This window comes from Eimeria necatrix, genomic scaffold (assembly GCF_000499385.1).
Source record: "Eimeria necatrix Houghton genomic scaffold, Enh_scaff96, whole genome shotgun sequence".
In the NCBI taxonomy this organism is placed as follows: domain Eukaryota; phylum Apicomplexa; class Conoidasida; order Eucoccidiorida; family Eimeriidae; genus Eimeria; species Eimeria necatrix.
Genome location: NW_013654755.1, coordinates 56,535 through 74,615, shown reverse-complemented (window position 1 = coordinate 74,615; position 18,081 = coordinate 56,535). Strand labels below are relative to the sequence as shown.

At 49.6% G+C, this 18,081-nt stretch overlaps 2 protein-coding genes across 2 annotated transcripts; both read right to left on the bottom strand.

The window, feature by feature from the left end:
• Nucleotides 1–1,170: 1,170 nt before the first annotated feature.
• Nucleotides 1,171–3,500, bottom strand: ENH_00084760 (mitochondrial carrier domain-containing protein, putative; the record flags this gene model as incomplete). The annotated part of the gene is made up of 6 exons (XM_013583514.1): nt 1,171–1,296; nt 1,621–1,689; nt 1,866–1,944; nt 2,059–2,216; nt 2,855–2,950; nt 3,423–3,500. The coding sequence occupies 6 exons, from the start codon at nt 3,498–3,500 to the stop codon at nt 1,171–1,173; spliced, it is 606 nt and encodes a 201-aa protein (XP_013438968.1).
• Nucleotides 3,501–6,675: 3,175 nt separating this feature from the next.
• ENH_00084750 (hypothetical protein, conserved) lies at nt 6,676–9,288 on the bottom strand (the record flags this gene model as incomplete). Its single annotated transcript, XM_013583513.1, has 1 exon — nt 6,676–9,288. One exon carries the CDS (start codon nt 9,286–9,288, stop codon nt 6,676–6,678), a length of 2,613 nt encoding a protein of 870 aa, XP_013438967.1.
• Between the last annotated feature and the right edge of the window lie 8,793 nt (nt 9,289–18,081).

Sequence of the window (18,081 nt, the reverse complement as noted above, 5' to 3'; positions counted from 1 at the left end):
AGGCACCGCTAGGCCATGCTGCATGCATCCAAACACGGAGGGCCTGTCTCCGTTTTGAGGCCTTGGAAATCCACATTGCACGTTGCACACACTTTGGGGGCCCCTTGCATGCATTCAAGCATGGAAGGCCTGCATATGTTTTGAAGTATTGCAAATTCACACAAACGTGCAGGACGTGCATGAAGGAGTCCAGTTCAAGCATCTATATATACCAGTGAATGCACATACAAATGCACATACACCTTCATACAGAGTGCCTCAATGGGAAGAACTGCCACAGCGCTTTCACCACAAGGCGATATGTCTACCAGGGAACGGCAACTAACGTGCACTGCATTCGTTGTTGAGTGTCATAAATTTCTTTGGATATGATGGCCTTTGCACGCGTCTCTTCCTTTACTCTCACCGGACTCCGGTCTGCTGCGAAAGCAAACAGAAAAGATTTTTTGTGTTTTAGTGCGCTGATGTCCAGGAAATTGCCATGAACACTAAGACCCATGTTGGCTTTGGAAGGCACAAAGAGAAGCAAACTGCTGGTTCTGCGGCAGAGGTAGAGCACAGTTGCTAATGGATCGTGCGCACACTATTCTCTGCCTGTAGGCTAGCTTAGTGTGAGTATGTAGGAAGGTAAGAAAAACTTGTCCTGAAGAGCTCACTCTGTAATGCTGCTGCTGTGCTGCTATCAAAACAACAGCAGACATGCACGCATGCATGTGATACTGAGGACTCGCCCTCCGGTGCCTGTAACTGTGTAAGTCACAAGCTTTTGTGATAAAGGGGAAGCAGGAGGGGCGCATGTTTGCATGTCTGTCAATATCTAGAAGTACTTGTAACTAGTCAAGGACATATTTTCAAAAGATAAGCATTCGCATGCGCATCGCTTGCGAACCTGCCTTTGCAGGTTTGCTATGCTCACATTGCTGCAAAGGGACCAAGTCACCTCTGCGCTCTAATACTTCCCTATAGTTCTGCCGCAAACAGCAACAACTCCACCAATCATAGATATGCAGTTGCTTTATATCAGTGGCAGAGGCAACAACTCTGTTCTATGCATAGGTACGTATACACAAACAGGCACATCCGCTTTGCCAGTAGCTGCAGCAGCAAGCCATATGCTTCCACTGTGAGCGGACTACAAGAGAGCTCTGAAAGCTCCTGTACCCCCTCCTCTTATTTGGCTTCGTTCAAAATTCCCTCATAAATAAGGAACATGATGCCGCTTTGCAGGCACGCACGCTGCGTATGGACCCAGTAGCCGCCGAAAAGAGAGAGAACTCCTTCCTCCCGGACCATTCTCTGTAAATATAAAACACCTGACCATGCGAAGCATGCGGAGCATGCGAAGCCAGAGTATATCAGTAGAGTAGCTGGCTAGCATTTGTAGATACAGCAAAAGCCGCAACTGATGTGACTGCAACAGCACCTCAGCTGACGGTGCAGTCAAACTGCAGACACGCAACGCCAGCTCCGCCTCTGCTGCTGCAATCGGCGTCTGCACCAGCTTTAGCTACTGAAGCTCCTGTTGGCACCATCAACTGCATCTGCCTAGGCAACAGCACTGACCCCGAGACAGCTCGTTTCACAGATGCTAAGAAGGGGATGAAGATACTATGAGCTCACGATCGCAATCTGCAGAAAGTTCAGATTGGCGTATGGGGTACTGTATACCTGTTGTCGACTGCGCAGGACCTGCACGGTCAGCGCAAGCAGCCCTACAACAAACTGCTGCATCTGCGGCCTGCTAAAACCCTGAATAACTCGATTCTCTAACGGATATCTAGACTCCTCAAGCTACCTTGGGCAAAAGGGACAACAAACAAACAAGAACTTAGGGCTCAGAAACTTGCCTGGAGAGGATACGTAACGGAAAGAGCAGCGAATTTCGAGGCGGCTCCCCACAAAGCGGGCAGTCCTGTTGAGGTGGAGCACGAACCTTGTGAGGCGCTGAGACAGGAAAATGACCTGAAATCATCTACAATGATTCATCTGCCAGAAGGCCGCAGACTGTCAACTCTGCCTTTTTGTCATGAGCTATGTCTGAGCAACATGTGCACCCACTGATTCCGTTTCAGCCGTTCATAAACGGCAATCTGGATTGCAGCATGCGGGGCTAAGGCTAAGGCAGGGCCAATCCCTTTGTAACATTCTCGCACGCCGCCACGGGCGACGCTCACTATACAACTAAAGCCGCTGCGGAAAAGAGGCCAACCAGCAACCTTAGAGACGACAGTCAGCACAGACAGAAGTGAGCAAAACGCAACCAGACATACATGCAATGACAGAAAGCGGCGCGTAAGTGGGCACGCCAAAAACGGACACCGATACACAAACAAACAGAAAGGGAGCTAAAGTAATAGAGGTGTACAGGAAAGCACGACCAAGCAGCACGACCCCGAGCGGTCCATATCGGCGTGTGCACAAAGAAGGTAGATACAGAGGAAGAAGGCTTAGCTACAGCGCAGGCAACAGCACTAGCAAGGTGAGTTCGCAGCAGCAGCCAAACAGGGAACAATAGATACTGCAGCAGCAAACAGAACTTTTATTAGAGAATTAAACAAAAAGCGCGGCAGAGGAATCCTCGGCAGTACGGTTAGCAACAGCAGCACAGTTGCCAGCACCAGCAGAGACGGCAACGGCAACAGCTGAGGATACCGAAACTGCAGCTGCACTTCTGCCTCCTCCCCGTTGCCGACGCCTGCAGAATCTATGTGTCGTTTGATTCGATGCCTTGTGCCACATAGTCAATCACCACCAGCTATGTCGAAAGCCTACGCAGATGACTAGAATTTACTGTGAGCGTCCTTCAATTAAGATTTAAAGGAGACAGTCTACGATGAAACAAGGAATTTCCTACCTCAGCTTCTTTTGCCTGCATCTCCATTCGCGCTTTGGCAAGCCACAGCGGATGAGTCAAGCACGTGACTAAAACGCCGGCGACGAGGCCACTGGCCTGGAACAGCAAAAACAAAAAAAAAGGTGAGCTGCGAGTAAATTACAAATGGCTGAAGCCGCTAGCATGCTTGAACTGGTGTTCAAAAAATCCGCCCCAGATTCAAATAGTGGTTTTAATAATCAAGAGAATGATGAACAACTGCGGGACGAGAGCTTGGCACTGAGGTGCACGCACACCATGTCGTCGAGGGACGTTCTCTGAGCTACTCCATTTGTTTTGTTGGAGTTTCCAAAAACAGATTCTCTCCAGCCAGGTAAACTGAGACTCAGCTGATCAAATCTGCATGCAGTACAAGCGAAATCTGCAACAGACAGCCAACTCGTGCGCGGGAAGAAAAAAGATACAATCAAGAACCGGGATCACCGCTTATCTCCCTGAAAGGATACTAAGCATATATAAACACGCAGCAAGATTTTCAGACACAATGCAAAATGTCGATTTTGCAAATATTCGAGCGGGAGTCGAGCACTTGGAAGCTGCATTCCTGACTGGGCTCTATTGCTTTGCAGTTCCTGCAGTGCCTATCACGATAGATTGCGCAACTCATGGGAAAAAACAGAATAGTGTAAATCGGAGCCTACACGTATCTGAAGCATGTCCATGATGTCGAAGAGGCCAAAGCAGTCACCCCGATACCTTTCCACAGGCCCCGCAGGCCCTCTTGCTTGTATATTCGTGCTACTGCAGACTTGGTTGAACCGTAGAGAGGGATAGCCCCACCAGTGACTGCTGCAACTGAATGGCATACAAGCAAACTGACAAGCTGAAGGGTAATAACAGCCTGTAATGCTCGCCAATGCAGTGTTTTCGTAAGCGCTTATTGACCCACGATAGCGAGACAGACTCCCGAATATACGTTCCAACACACGAGAGGACGTTGCACAAATACAGGTACAGAATTAAACGGCGAATTGCTCATACAAAAGGCCACAAGAAACGGTGGTCTTGAAGATGAAAGCACTTCCAAGTTAATGCAAGACAAACAGGGACGAAACGGTAACGCTAGTTGCACTCGACTCATGAGCTGGAAACAACAATTGCCACCCTCACAGAGCCTTGCTGAGCCAGCCTCTCAGCACTTTCCAAGAATCGTCGAAGTGGGGAACACTCAAGAGCAAGTCAAAAAGCAAACAACGAATTCCCTTGCCAACATAAGCAAAGAAGAATACAATCGGTAGAAGTGGAAGTTGCAAAGCACTCAGTATTCAGCATAAACAGAAGAAATATGCCCCGGATGAAGAACTGAAACTACTCTATAGTTCTGCTGCATCCTCCGTCTACTCGTCCCTGCTGTACCTTGCATGCGTGTCTTGATGAGGTCAAAAGGATGCAAAGCACAGCAAGTCAACAGCGCCGCTGCCCCAGAAGCCCCAGCAGCCAACTGTGGCCTGGCGTTCCAATTTATATTTGAAGGGAGTGAAAACGGGGCTGCAGTTGAGTTGGTTGCCGAGAGTGCTGCTGTCGTTTGCTCTTGGGGACGTGAACCTTCACTTTCCTGGACTGGCTGTGCAGGGGCGTGGGTGTCACAGTCTTCAGACTTTTGTATTCCATTGAGGACATTTAGGAACATTCTTCCTTTTGGCTGTCCAGATTCGCCTTCTGCAGACATCCCCACGACCAAAACGCGGGGCGTTACATGCTGATGTTGGAGCTCCCTGCAGTCCTGAGAAATGTGTGTAGAATTTTCAATCCTTCCCTGTAGCTCCGTTTCCACAGATCTCACGTGTACTGCACGGTTGTACCAATGCAGCGGTGTAATCGCGTCAAATTTGACAGAGGCGAAGAGGGGTTTAACTAAGACGCCTGCCAGCCAGAACAGCACTTGGAAATGAACACACGGCAGGCACAAAAATCACGACAAAACCTGAAAGCCATTGATTGATACGTCTTTAAGAAAGTGCATTTAAATGAGAAATAAACTAAGTAACGCGGACGACACTGCCTAGTAAGCAAGGGGGCCCCAGAATGTTCAGTGAGCGACCGTTGGTGTTCGCGCCCGCTGAAAAGTGCCGTTGGCACACTCCGTGCATGTGTTCGTTCAACATTATTTTTTGGTCGGCGTCTTGCTGATGCCTTTTTGCTTGTCAACAGCTTCTGCTTGGACTGCCGTTTCATAGGCTTCCCATATCTAGCGTTCCTAGCAAGCTTTGAAGGGCTGCCTGCCTGTAACTCCACTGAAACCTCTAGCAAATCTTGAGGCTGCATTACAGAGACTAAAGCTGAGAGGCTTAGCATCTTTTGGGTTGTGCAAGTAGGCTCATTTTCGGGAGAACCCCCTTCAGCACAGCCAACTTGCCTCGCCAGCGCCTCACGCAAAAGTGTGCGCGCGGCGACCAGGATGGGCACGGGAGGCCTCCTCAAAGCCTCTCTCGTGATCTTCTTAGGGTTGCTGGGCCTCATTTAACTGCAGGGGGTCCCCCTTTCACATCCGAGCAGATACGCACTCAAGTCCAGACCACTGCTATGTGCAGGTGCCTCCACAGGCGTGCGTAAATGCAAACAAAAGCGCACATGTGTTTATTTACATCTGCAAGTCTGAAAAGGTAAACAAAGCTGGCCCGTGAGATATTCGTCATCACCAGGCAGCAATGGCACGCCTTGAACATCGAACCAACGCGAAACGCTAAAAAATTGCGATTGTTCAAAATTTTCAACGGCACAAGACTACGCCGTGAAACGAGGGGTTTTAGAGTTGCTGCGGCTCCACCGATCCGCGTGCAGTAGCCAAGTACAGCACCTCTACTGAGCGCTGCTATTTCGGTTTGTATCTGTATACAGGAATACGTGAATATAGATATATTTACGTGCACACACTTATTTACGCCCACATGCATGTAGACTTACACGTGGATATACAAGTCTAGTATATTCAGTGTTTCACGTATGTGTAGTACTTATTTATGTAGATGTACATTAGTACATGTATGATCCCTCCCACACAAAACACAAGGGGCCTTTCCAAATACACCGACGCAGACTGTTCTCGACTATCTGCTCTAAAAAACAGCGACACATATCCTACAACAGCCTACCCAGGCTAACTCCATAGCCACCCATTCGCTGGAGGGAGCCCAGTGTAGAGGAGCCTCCAGGGACCCGTTGGACCACCTGGAGGCCTCCTAACCATGGGAGGGTGTGAAAATACAGACCGGCATGAAGACAGGAGGTGTGCATCTGCCTGTCTACTCACCAAAAATAGATAAGGAGCCAAAACGAAATCTGTGAAGGAAGGGCTCCAAGGCAGCCCTGCATAATTGCAGGCCACGAAACGCAGCGGAGGCGATGAGGTGGGGGGATTTTCCAGCCAAAAAAACGAAAATCATAAAACGGCTGCTGCAATTGCAGCAGCACTATGGGCAGAAGCTGTGGGTAGGGAGATGTGAGGGCATCACAGGAACCTGTGTACACCGATGGAGGATCTGCCAGCAAGTATATGGAGAGGCAAAACAGAATCAATATCCTCGGGGTACAGTAGCAGCAGCGGTTGCTGCTGCGATTGTGCAGCTGCAGAAGGCGTAGCCGCTGGTCTTGCTGCTGTAGCCGCAATGCCTCTAGCACCAGCTGCAGCGGCTGAGGAGCAAGCGATGCACCTCATTCCTTTCACGACATTCGTCGTTGCTTCCCCCTAAGCCTCTTCTTTCTGTTTAGGTTGTTACACCAGATATACATGCGACTGCGCCGAGTAAGCGCCCATTGTCCGTCACCTCTTTTTCTCATACTCCCTATCTTGCCTTCTGTCCTTGTAGCATCGCCAACACTGTGCTGGCCTTGGACGCTGCCATAGAAATAAGCGCCTCTCCTGTGGCCGAAGAAGGCCCCGCGACTTCAGGGCGCCCCTCTGCTGCCGTCGCTGAGGCTTCTCGGATAGCGCTCGCTGCAACCTGCTCCCCCACAGCCCCTTCGAGGGCTGCGATGGCCGCTTGCTTCTGTCCTGTTTTCCTCTGAGCTCCATCGGTGGCGCTCAAGCGCTCTGCTGCTTCGTCGAGAAGGCCTGCTACTGCTGCTGCCGTTTCTGCTAGCCTTCTCAGGGCCCCGCTCAGCTCCACCGAGGGCTCAGGCGCCGCAACCAGCGGCGAGTACATGAAGTAGACGGTTCTTGACTTTTCAGTTGTGGAGGCGGCCAGCAGCACCACTCTATTGAAGCAAGGCGTCCCCGTTGCGCATGAGCGCTCTTGTTCTAAAGCATTCTGCAGCGCCTGCAGGGACGAGGAAAGCGTCCGCTCGGATTCTTTTAGAGCCCTGATCGCTCTCTTTACAAGACGCTGACGAACTTTGGTGCACAGGTCTTGGCAGCTCTCCACCTGTTGCTTAATTTCAAGTACACTTTGTGCGCTGAAGCCTGTGGCCTCTGCAGCGCTCTCTGGCTGTCCCCAGGTAGACACCAGCTGCGTCCCCTCCTGTAGCGCGAACTCGAGGGGGCCGCGCCGGTAATATTGATCTGAATCGTTCTGGAGTAGTTGCTGTGTCCGTTGCTCCCACTTTTGAAGTAGCCTGACAACCTTTTCGGGAGTGTATCCGGCAGCGCCTGGCCGCGAAGACTTTCCTCCGTGAAACGGAAACGGGTCTTTTTGTTTCCTTCGGGAGGACGCTCGTTGCCTCCGACTCATTCCCCCGTAGCTCCGACGCTGCAGCGAAGCAGAGGCGTCGGTTGATTCGTCCGACGAGTAGTCAGTTGCATCAGACGGCTCCTCACCCTTGTCGAAGGATGAGTCCGGGGTAGCCAGAGATTCGGGAGAGAGAAGAAGAACGCGCTGATCTGCATACATTTCGGAGGAGCCTGGGTGAGTCGGCTCGGGTTCAGTGTTCATGAACAGGCGGCCCATTAGCTCTGGAAAAGACCGCCAAGTTTTCATGCCCTCTTGGGGCGTGGGGGTCCCGCGGAGAGCAGACGTGCTTTTTCGTTGCTCTCTGAAGATGCTGCGTCCATCCATGGCCTTAACTGAAGGCGCTGAGGAAGAGAGGTGCTTGCTGCTGCCTTCGCCCGCGTCTTCCCCCATAAACACAGAAGATGAGGAGCTGTCGTCTGAAGACTCCCCTCCTTTGTATAACGCCTCAGCAGAGGAAACCTTCCCGCCTTGGTTGCTTGTAGGTGGCTCCTTTATAGACTCTGTCAAGCGATCTGTGAAGCTCCTGCGCGGCTTCGGGCTAACCGGAAAATTCAAGAACCCAAACACATTCATAATGCTGCCTAGCATTCCACTTGACTCCAGCACGTTGAACAAGCTCTCAGCCTCGCGGCTGACTTCCAAGGCTTTAACGGACATGCCTGCCAGCTCCAGTACCTCTCCCAGTTTGCGCAAGTCGCTTAGGATTCGCCGGGAGCGGCCAATCAGCGGCTCCAAAGAAGCAGGAATAGACGGGGGGAAACGCTGAGCGCTGGGCCTCTGTTGCTGTTTAAGGAGTTCGTTGCGGCAAAACTTGCTCTTTTGGACAATATCTGAGGCAAGGCTCGTGATGCGGCTCCTGTGCTCCAAGGTGGCGTGAACCTGAGGGGTGAATTCAGGTCTTAAAATCACGTCTCGGGCGGCCAGGGCTTGAGCAACGCGCCAGCTAATTTGCCTTCCTGATACAAACGCGTTGGCTCTAGCGATTAAAGCTGAGACATCCTGTGAGGTGCTCCAATGCATGCGATCAAGCTGTTGCTTGGCCAAAAGGAGCTCCTTATCTCCTTCTGTCTCTTCTGCTTCTTCAACTCTGGATGATGCCCTTCGTTCCGATCTGTCACGTTTGCGTTGCTGCAAGTAAGCGTGCTTGCCAGCTGTAACCATGATAGAATCACGGGCCTTCACTATCGTTTCTCTCTCTTCCACCGTTAATTCCGACAATTCCTCATCACTAAGTTTCAGCGTTTTCAGCTGCAGCGCCAGGTTCGGGTGCCAGCCTCCAAGGGTTGGAGTATCAAGGAAGGGCAACCCGAAGGCGCCCAGTGAGAGGTCAGAGGAGGCCTCTTCTGGAGGAACCGAGCAGGAGAAGGGATCATCGTCGCCAGCTAGCCGGCGGACGAAAGACCTGGCGCTTTCTAATGAGCCCTCTGAACGGAGAACTGAATAACAGCGGAGCAACAAGAAGGCAACGACAGAGATCGATGCGATGACGGCGACGAGCAAGGAACGACCCCTCCGGTCAGTTGATGCGGTAGTGAAAGGGGGTAAATACTGGGGATGAACCCTCCTTGTCACTTCATAAAGTTCAAATTCTGGGGCCAGAGGCGCAGGGGCGCTCAAAAGGTACGGTTGAGCTGCCTCTGGAAGTGCGGCGCCCAGTGCAATCCCCGGGGCCCATGGAGGGGAAGGCTCCGCAAGATGCAGCGGAAACTGAGAGGGAGAGGCCGTCATCCGCCTGGTGTTTTTGGCGGATGAAAACGGCTGAGAAGGGGAAGTGAATGATCATGTGATCTTGGAGGGCATCTGTAGAGGGATGCGGGGAACGGGGGGGAGGGACTCTATTATGGTGCTAAGAACTATTTTGGGGCCAAATACGCAGAAACAGTGGATCTCGGCCTGCTAAAATTGTTGAGAAGCACAGGAAATTGTTTTTTAAGGACGGTTCTTGCCTTTTTGGTGCAGCAGAAACAAAATGCTGGCTCACGTATAATCGAGAGAAGCGGGGCTCTTTCAAACAACTACACGACGGTTTGGGGGGCATGTCTCTGGTGCGCATTTAAAAATTAAAATAATGAATTTTTCAGGTGCATTTCGACATTTTTTATTATTTATTCGGTATGTTTCTCCAAAGGAGGGCTGCCTTCCGCTGGCTCTAACTCGGGAAGGGGAGAGGCAGAGTGCTCGTGTCTGCCACTCTAGGACTGTCCACAGGGAAACCACCACTGAGCGTGTTGTCAGCGAAACACCCTTTCAAGCCTTTCATTTTATCCTTATTGTTGACGAGCACGCAAAACAAAGCTTGCTTCTTGTTCGCGCCCAGGCCGCTCAGGCTTCAATGGTCGTGTGTGTCTCTCGATCTGCATTCGGCCTGCGGCGACGGGTCTGCAATTTTAGTGGCTCATGGGCTTCACTGCATAAATTATGCAATTTTAAGAATGAAGCGCACTCCGTCAGGCTGGAGAAGTTCAGCTCCTGAAGACAGCCCATGTGGCACTGGGCTGGGTTTGTCTGAGCATCGGCATCCCGCTTAATGATACATTATGCAAGCCTCAAGTCTACGCACAAGCGTCTTTACGTATGCAGCTCATCTACTGTTACTTCTTCAACAGCGCTCTTTCTTCGCAAATCCGCACCCTTCCGTGTTGGGTTTGAGTAATACTCCACGCTCCCGCGTCTAGCCACCTAGATGGCACCCGATGGTAACTGCACTCTGTGTCGTATACGCAGAAAAGGGGCAAATTGTTATGCGAAAATGAGCATCGCAGCGCTAAATCATTTTGGAGGCTATATGGGGCTTTAGACACGACATATTCAGCACTGGTGGGACGGGGGAGGTGCAAGAATGATTGCGTCCCACCTAGAGAAGAAAGATCGAGGGGATAATTTTATAACAACCCAGCGTAACACGGGAGCTGGAGGCATTTTCGACTTGCCCCAGCGCACTAACAACAGTCGATCTGTCACTCAAAAACACGAAACACTTTGTGCCGTACCAAAGAGCAGTTTGTGCTCATATCGATGTGCTGATAGTGCAAGAGAGCCATTGACCAAAAGATGGACTCTTCTACCGGCCCGCATCATGTGCATATTTTGAATCGGAATGGGGCACTGGCTCATGCCCTTGTTTCCCATAAACATTGACTGCCCTACGCTTGCCAGCACTCTCCTTCGATCCCTGAGCCGTCTCATAGTGCCAGTGCCAGCTTTCCTTCTTCCTCGTGCGCCAGAAGTAAGAGAATAAGAGGGTCTCATGACTCGGATTTGCCAATTAGAGCCCGTGGCAAGTTCCAATTCAGTTAAACCAGGCCGTTTCACAGCGTAGGTGCTATTAGCTAGTGCATGCGATCGATCAGGCCTAATGATAGTAACCAAGGCCTACATGCGAGAAAGACAGGCGGCCAGAAGTATCTGTTTTGGTGATCTTACGTTCTAACCACATGCATCATTATTGCTGGGAACCTTTCTGAAAACTAGGGTCACAGTCCTGTGGTGCTCAGACGCTTCTAACGGCAAATGCAGGCTGGCAGGAACACGCAGCTTTTCGTTTATCTTTAGCTACTGTTTTGCTGCTACACGATAATGCTACCAGATGAAGAGTAGTAGTTGTGGGAGAACAGAAGCAGCCTCCGAAGCAGCGCTACTTATGACAACTGCGCAATACATTCTCTGAAAGTTCTCGCTAATCATAAAAAAAGAACAAAAGCCTAAATGCATCAGAAAAAGGCATTTTTAGGCCATCAGTAAATACAGGATCGTTCATTGTCACATATGCCGTTGGGTGCTGCTCGAAGGCTGGTCTGCTCCGTGTATAGGCACTGGACAGCTTGCAGCTAGTTAGGACTTCACCCAACATCACATTACCGAGCAAATTGTTGTAGTGTGATGCTCATGGACTGGTTTCTGTCGATGGAGGTTTTATATTCTGCATTCTCTTAGATGACCTTTCGCCCCAGCATAGCACCTTGTTACATATACTACTTCAGGAATTCCGGATCTGGTCGAAGTGTATTTGTCAGAGGCACCGCAAGGCTGCGAAAACTACTGGATGCAGCGTCGTTGAATGTGGGCAGAAGTGGGGATAATGCCTCCAGCAACGCAGAATTTAAACTGTTGTTCAAGTTTAGTTCATTCGAACAACGGCTTAAACCCTATAACTCTATATTTGTACATCACAGGGCCTAATAAAACACTGAATGCAGCACCTGTAAAAGTCGGGGTCAAAGCGAAGATAATGCATTGGGAGATGCTGGCCGCTAACCTCAAATTAATAGCGCCCCGGTAGCCGACAGCGCGACGGCTAGTGGCTCTAGCAAGGCAGTGCCTGCCTCCTGTACCACGGTCCGCAACACTTTTAGCTGCCTACGCCTGCAGGAGGGTGTGCGGTGCTGAATTCTAGGTAAAAGATAGAATCAGTGGGGATCAAGCTTAAAGGCTTAATTTAGGGGCTTTGCTGCTACATTTTAGGGTGCACAGTTTGTACCCAAGGGATCTGCAAGTGGCTCACTGAAGGACGAAAAACTTGAGGACATTGCCCTTTTGAGCCTTTCTGAATATGCTCAAACAATCGGGATACATGCATGCGAATGAACACGCAATAGTTATTCGCATCCTTTGGGGCCAGTCCTATTGAGGCCCAGTAGAAGATGAAAGGCTTTAGGGAAATTATGACGCAACGGGAGCCAGCCCCATCCTCAAGGCGATCGCAGAGAGCTGTGATTGGCGCTAGGCTTTTATTGATTCTATTGGTTCTAAAGCACCATGAAGTCCAACGTTTGCATATCTTTTACTGATTACTTGAATTGAGCTGTGGCTGGCAAAACATCTGTAGAAAAGGGAGGTTTCGTCGTCAACGCTCCCTTGACAGCTCCACACGGAGCGACGAGTTGATCGTTGTGTGACCCCAAGTGTGGAAGTGCCTGCATGCGAGGCTCGCAATAGGCCCGCTTGCAGTTTATGGAAGAAAAGGGGTATTATAGTTATAACTATGAAAAAAAGCCGTTGCCGTGGACAAGGCCAGAATCATACGCGTAAACAGGGTTGAGCCTATGTCGAAATTCACAACCCCAAAAGCGGCCAGAGTAAAACTCTTCCCCACACCCCATCCAACAGGAGAGAAAGCATTCCAATCAGCAGTTCGTACAAAGCCAGACTCATTTAATCTATAAAATGCCCTTAATTTGGGGCTCGTGTTGTTGAAGACCATGAAGACGGTGGACAATCACTGCAGGGTGTAGCCGGTTCAGCTGTAGTGCGTAGCGCTGCGATGTAGGCGACATATAGCCCTTATAATAATGTTTAGAGTGTGTATATTGACGTAACAAATAGAAGTCATTAATACATGGGGGGATTTGGCCTTCGGGCAAAGGGACCTACTGTCTTCTGCACGTACTCACGGGTTCGGGTTTCCAAAGCCACGCATACAGTTCTTCTACTGTTGTATAATCCTACATAATAAGTACAAGCAGTTAACAGGCGAAGAGCTTCTCTTCTCGGTCAGTAAGGTCTAGTGGGCTCTGCAGTTGGCTCGATGGTTTGGGGCTGGTATGCAGCAGTACAATGCGCTGCCTTCAGTGAGCAATGGTCGGAGTAAACATATGCAGGCAAAACAGGAGAGACATGTAGTAGCAAATTTAGGCTTAGCTCACTGCAAACTTGTCTGCCTCATCCTGGTAATCCGTCACTGCTGAGATTAATTGCTTGCAGGTCACGGGATTATCTGGGACGTGCTCTGCGTGCGCTGCGGTCACCTTGACTACATATGGGTTGCAGACCTTCCTTGAATCCCTTGAGCGAGTGAATCTGCTATTATGTTGCTGGTTGTCGTCGCTGCAGCTCATTCGAGTTTCAATTCCGTGAGGAACCTGCTCTACTCGTGCAGCCAGCAAAAGACTGAGAATCAACAAAGTGCTGATTTCCCCTCTGCACTACTGAACAGATCTCCCCCTGGCCATCGTCACTGGAAATTCAATTGTGGATGACAGTGAAGGCACTGTATCATAAATTAGCCCAACGACAAGCCGAGCAATAGAGGGCGTTACTGCTCTAGCTGGGAGCGGCCAGTGCTCACACCTCTTGCTGGACGCTGCCCTGAAGTCTTGTAGGGGTCCTCAAGTGTTCAAATACTGCTGAAGTAGCTAAATTGTCCAGCTTGTCAATGGCCTAATCTACGACACGTTGCCTTCACTGCCATCCAAAATTGAATTTTCCTGCAAGTCGTCCCATTCGACGTTTGGTCTGTGCTCTTGATCAGTTCTCTCACACACCACCTCCCTGCTTATGCTGCAGCCTATCTCAAGCGCTCAACTGTAGACACCTAGCAGCTAGAGTTACACAGCAGCCGAGCTTGCATTCTGTTCAAGTTCGCCCACTCATGTTTGTGTCTATTGTGTGTAACCTATTTTCCTGCCTTGCTGTCGTTCGTAAGCTTCCTTACATATTTGGTCTACTTAAAGCATAGCCTTGCAGCTGCAGGCTACAAAGGGCACGATAGACCACGATTTCTCTGAGCAAGCATTACTAGGTGCACGGCATGCGCGCCTGTACCAAGGGACACTTCGAGCTCTGCGTCCAATGCCTGACCTCAAGACCACTTAGCCGGAAGGCGTCGAACCTTCTTTGCCACTGGTTATTCTTTTTGAGGTGTTAGGAACAAACAGTCAGCACTCGGCCACCGAGCTGTCCTTGAGCCATAGCTGGCCACGGTTCAATCCAGACACTTGGAAAATCTCTCGGCAGGATAACTTACTTCTTCCAGCTAGTAAAGTTACAAAGTCTGATACCATCAAATTACTGGCAGGTTGCAGACTTCGTTACCGTCGCTCCCCTGTAGTACTCATTTCTGGCGAAATCTTTGTTTTCGATATTGATGCGAACAACGATTTTGCTGTCGCCGAGCACTAAAGACGCCATTTCATCGTTCTACCATCCGCCGAGTGATAGTCACACCGAAAGTGCATGCTGCAGCCTGGTCTTCTTTCTCCGTACCTAAATTACAGTTCGGATGAGGAAAGCTTCCTCTTCAGGTTTGAATGCAGCAAGCTTGTTCGCTGCGTTCAAGCCTGCTTAGAAGGTGGCATTCTGGCGTTTCACCAATGATTTCATTCCTTGTTAAGAGCAGCGTATTAGAATAAAGCTCTAGAATTTGTTTCTAGTCATAGTTTCAGTCGAGGGAAAAACAGTCATAGTTTCAGTCGAAGGAAAAACAGTCATAGTTTCAGTCGAAGCGAAAACTCATCGGTGGGACGCTTGTCCCGCAGCGCCTGGAGATCATGCACCGTGACTGGACGCGTCTTTGAACAAAGCAACCTTACGCTAGACATCGCTTTAGGAGAACAATTGGGAGCGAGACAAAATCTTCGCTATATCAATGTATTTCTGAGTTTTATGGTCCGCAAAACTCACAGCAGCCTTACGGTGCTTGAACTGCAGTACCTGTATCTAGAAGGGCCCACTGCAGTGCGCAGGCAGTACAATGGAGCTTACTGGTGACCTCTAGAGATTAGCACGCCGAAATCACACAGAAAACTTAATACTAGTAACAAGCCAAGGCAATTTATACGCGATATAGCATGTGTAGACTAGGAGTATTTGTTTCTATCCTAACCGTGGAGCTGGCGGTGGCGCCGGTTCTGGAACTAGTCACTGACCAAACCGGCTCAAGAGAGTAAGGATTTTGATTCTCGGCATTTTTAGAAGGTTCGACTGACAGGTTTGAGGGATGACTGATCATTGATTTTTCAATTCTGTTGTATGAGATATGTATCGAAGGCAGAGAATTCGTTAGAGGCTCACCTAGTTCATGGGCAAGGAAGTTACAAAACACGATGAGAGCGATGCGCATTAGACCCACGGTGCGCTTGGGAACACTCAGTTGGCATCCTGAGAGGCGTTTTTAATCTTAAAAAAAAATCTTCTTTGGCGAGCATAAGCCGAGCAAGAAGAGAAAATAACAACGGATATTCACGAGGTGAACAGCCAGAGTTCAAAAATGAGCGCTCGAAGAATAGGTTCACGTTGCCTTGCAACGTCCCGAAATCAATCATCCATTCATGAGCTCGTAGGGTACAAAAACTCATTTAGCGGGCTTTTTGTTTGGAGATAGTAGAATCTAAACAACTTTAAAATATCGGTAACTCTGAGTAGTTTGCACGAAGTGCTCAAACATGCTGTAGAACGACCCGCTCTCACAACTCAGGCAGATATATTCTGGAAGGCACTAACATTCCATCCACTGGCTCGCAGTAACATCCAAAACCAAACCTCTCAAAAGAAACCACAATATTCTGTGGCTTATCTAGTAATATATGGGTTGGATTGTGTCAAGTTCCATTCAAGTTAGAAACCTGCTGTACCCACTGCGCATCGACGACTCAAAAAGGTTCTAATAACCCCAAGTTCGTCTGCTCCAGCAAGTGCCACCTCGCGTCCTTGAATAATTGTGCTCAAATTAATTATTCATTGCCTTTTTTAGCTTTTTGCTGCCCTCACACGTGCAACATTTCACTTAAAGTCATCCTGTGTGGGAGCATCTCCAGTGGGCTGGTGGGCCAACCTGGTTGCTTCAAAATGACGACAGGCACGATCTCAGGCATGCCCTTTGAGAATTTCGATGGTTCGGCTAGCTACTCTTTTGGCTCTGTCGTGCCAGATCTTGGTACGGTGCGCGGCGCCCGAAGGAATCAGCGAAGGCCAAGAACACTGAATATCATTTTTCGCCTGTCGCCTTTCCTGCTGCACCTAGGAGCCATGGTTTTCCTCATTACTCGCTGCGCCCTACACATTACGACTCAGAACCACTTAAAGGCTTGGCCTAGGATGCCCTCCGACCAAGTAAGGCTTTTGCAACGAGCGCCCCTCGATGGTAGTCCATCCCTGGCAGCCTCTTGAATAACAAAGGAGACGACTATCCGTATTTGACAGCTAGCTGCTGTTCCATTCCTTTTATTCTCTGAGCATGCAAGTTTGCGTCTTGCGAATGAGCGGGCTTGCTGTGGGCTTTTGCGTTCACCCTTTCGCTAGCGCTTGCAACCTGCAGACTTCAACATGCCTTTCATATTTCCACAGGCTGGGAATCACGCAGCTGATTTGCTGCTACATGAAGAGGCGTGCAGTTATCAAGGCCAGAGCGGCACTGGCACTGAAGAGAGCGTAGGAGATGGACTTCAAACACCGGCAGTAGATGAATTACTCACAAATGATGACGCGTGTCACGGTGCAACCCAAGGCAGCCATAGTTGTGAAAAAAGCGCAGGAAGCCGGCATGCAACAGAAGGACAAGTTTCATTGCTACCAAGTGAAGAAAACTTTTGCGATGGGCCTCAGGGCACATATGGAAATGAGCAGGAAGGTAGAAGCGAGCATGTGGCAGAGGGAGAAAGTGGTGAGGCCGATCAAAGCCCAGGAAGGTTGAAACGTCCAAGGCAAAAAGCCCTTTCAAATGCGCGGAGCGCTTCCACTTCAATTCTTCGTAAGAACCGTAACAGTCATGAGAATAGTGAGGAGGCCCCGTCGCCTGGTCCACTGCGCTGGGAATTTCCACAGCTAAGCGATGAATGGGTGCGTCTGTTGCATGGTTGCAACTTGGTTCTGTGTCCTTTCATACTGTTTTCTCGTAATCAGGGATGCTGGACACGTATCTTTGCTTATCCGCACTTTATATCCAGAGTAGGCGCCCAAACCGTTCAGTGGAATGGTGACTGACTTGCGTTGGCTTGCAGACAAAATCTGTCTTGAACGAAGTCATGATGTATGTTCAAAAGTTGTCTGACGAATCTACCTTAGAACGGCGAAGTGAGCTTTTTAAATAGCAGAGGCCGCACGTAATCTGTAAACAACTAATATTCCTGTACAAGCTGCTGAAAATTCTGAGATCCCTTTTTCAACATTTTTCGACTGAAATATCTGCGAAGCATGCCGCTGTTCTCGGTGCAGCGATCTATTTCGAAGCTTTTTGGCCGATGGATTATCAGTATCTTTCAATGTAGACTCTGAAATTAGAGAAAAACGGTGCACCGGCTGCCTGGTTAAAGGGAAAATGGCCTTTAAAAGCAAGCAAGATAAATATGGCGCCGCAGCTGTTTTGCAATGTGATACCTCAGAACAATTCAAAACAGTAATGCAGGGCTCCCTTTTTAGTTTTGCCGTTGCCGAAGAGGTGAGATGACCGTATACAGGTTTCCCACTGCCTAGAGACCTCACTAAAATGTGGAGCGGCATGTTCCATTAGTGGCTCCTCATGTTTGCTTGCATGTTTCTTTGTGCAGCGTTCAAAAAAGGGCTGGCCGAGCTTGCCGGTACGTTCCTTTCAGTGGAACATCACGACGTAAATGACATCGGCACCTCTGTCATTGCGCTGTTTCTATTTCCTCCTTTTCCTCAGCTTCTTGTATTCCCAATCTCAACGGTTCGGCACTTATGTTGTGCCTTCCCCAGGCCTTAAAAGAATTTGCACAGAAATTGGAATCCTGTGTTCTTGATGCAACCACCGGGCAACCAAGCAATCAATGTAGGGCGAGCTGCTTTTGA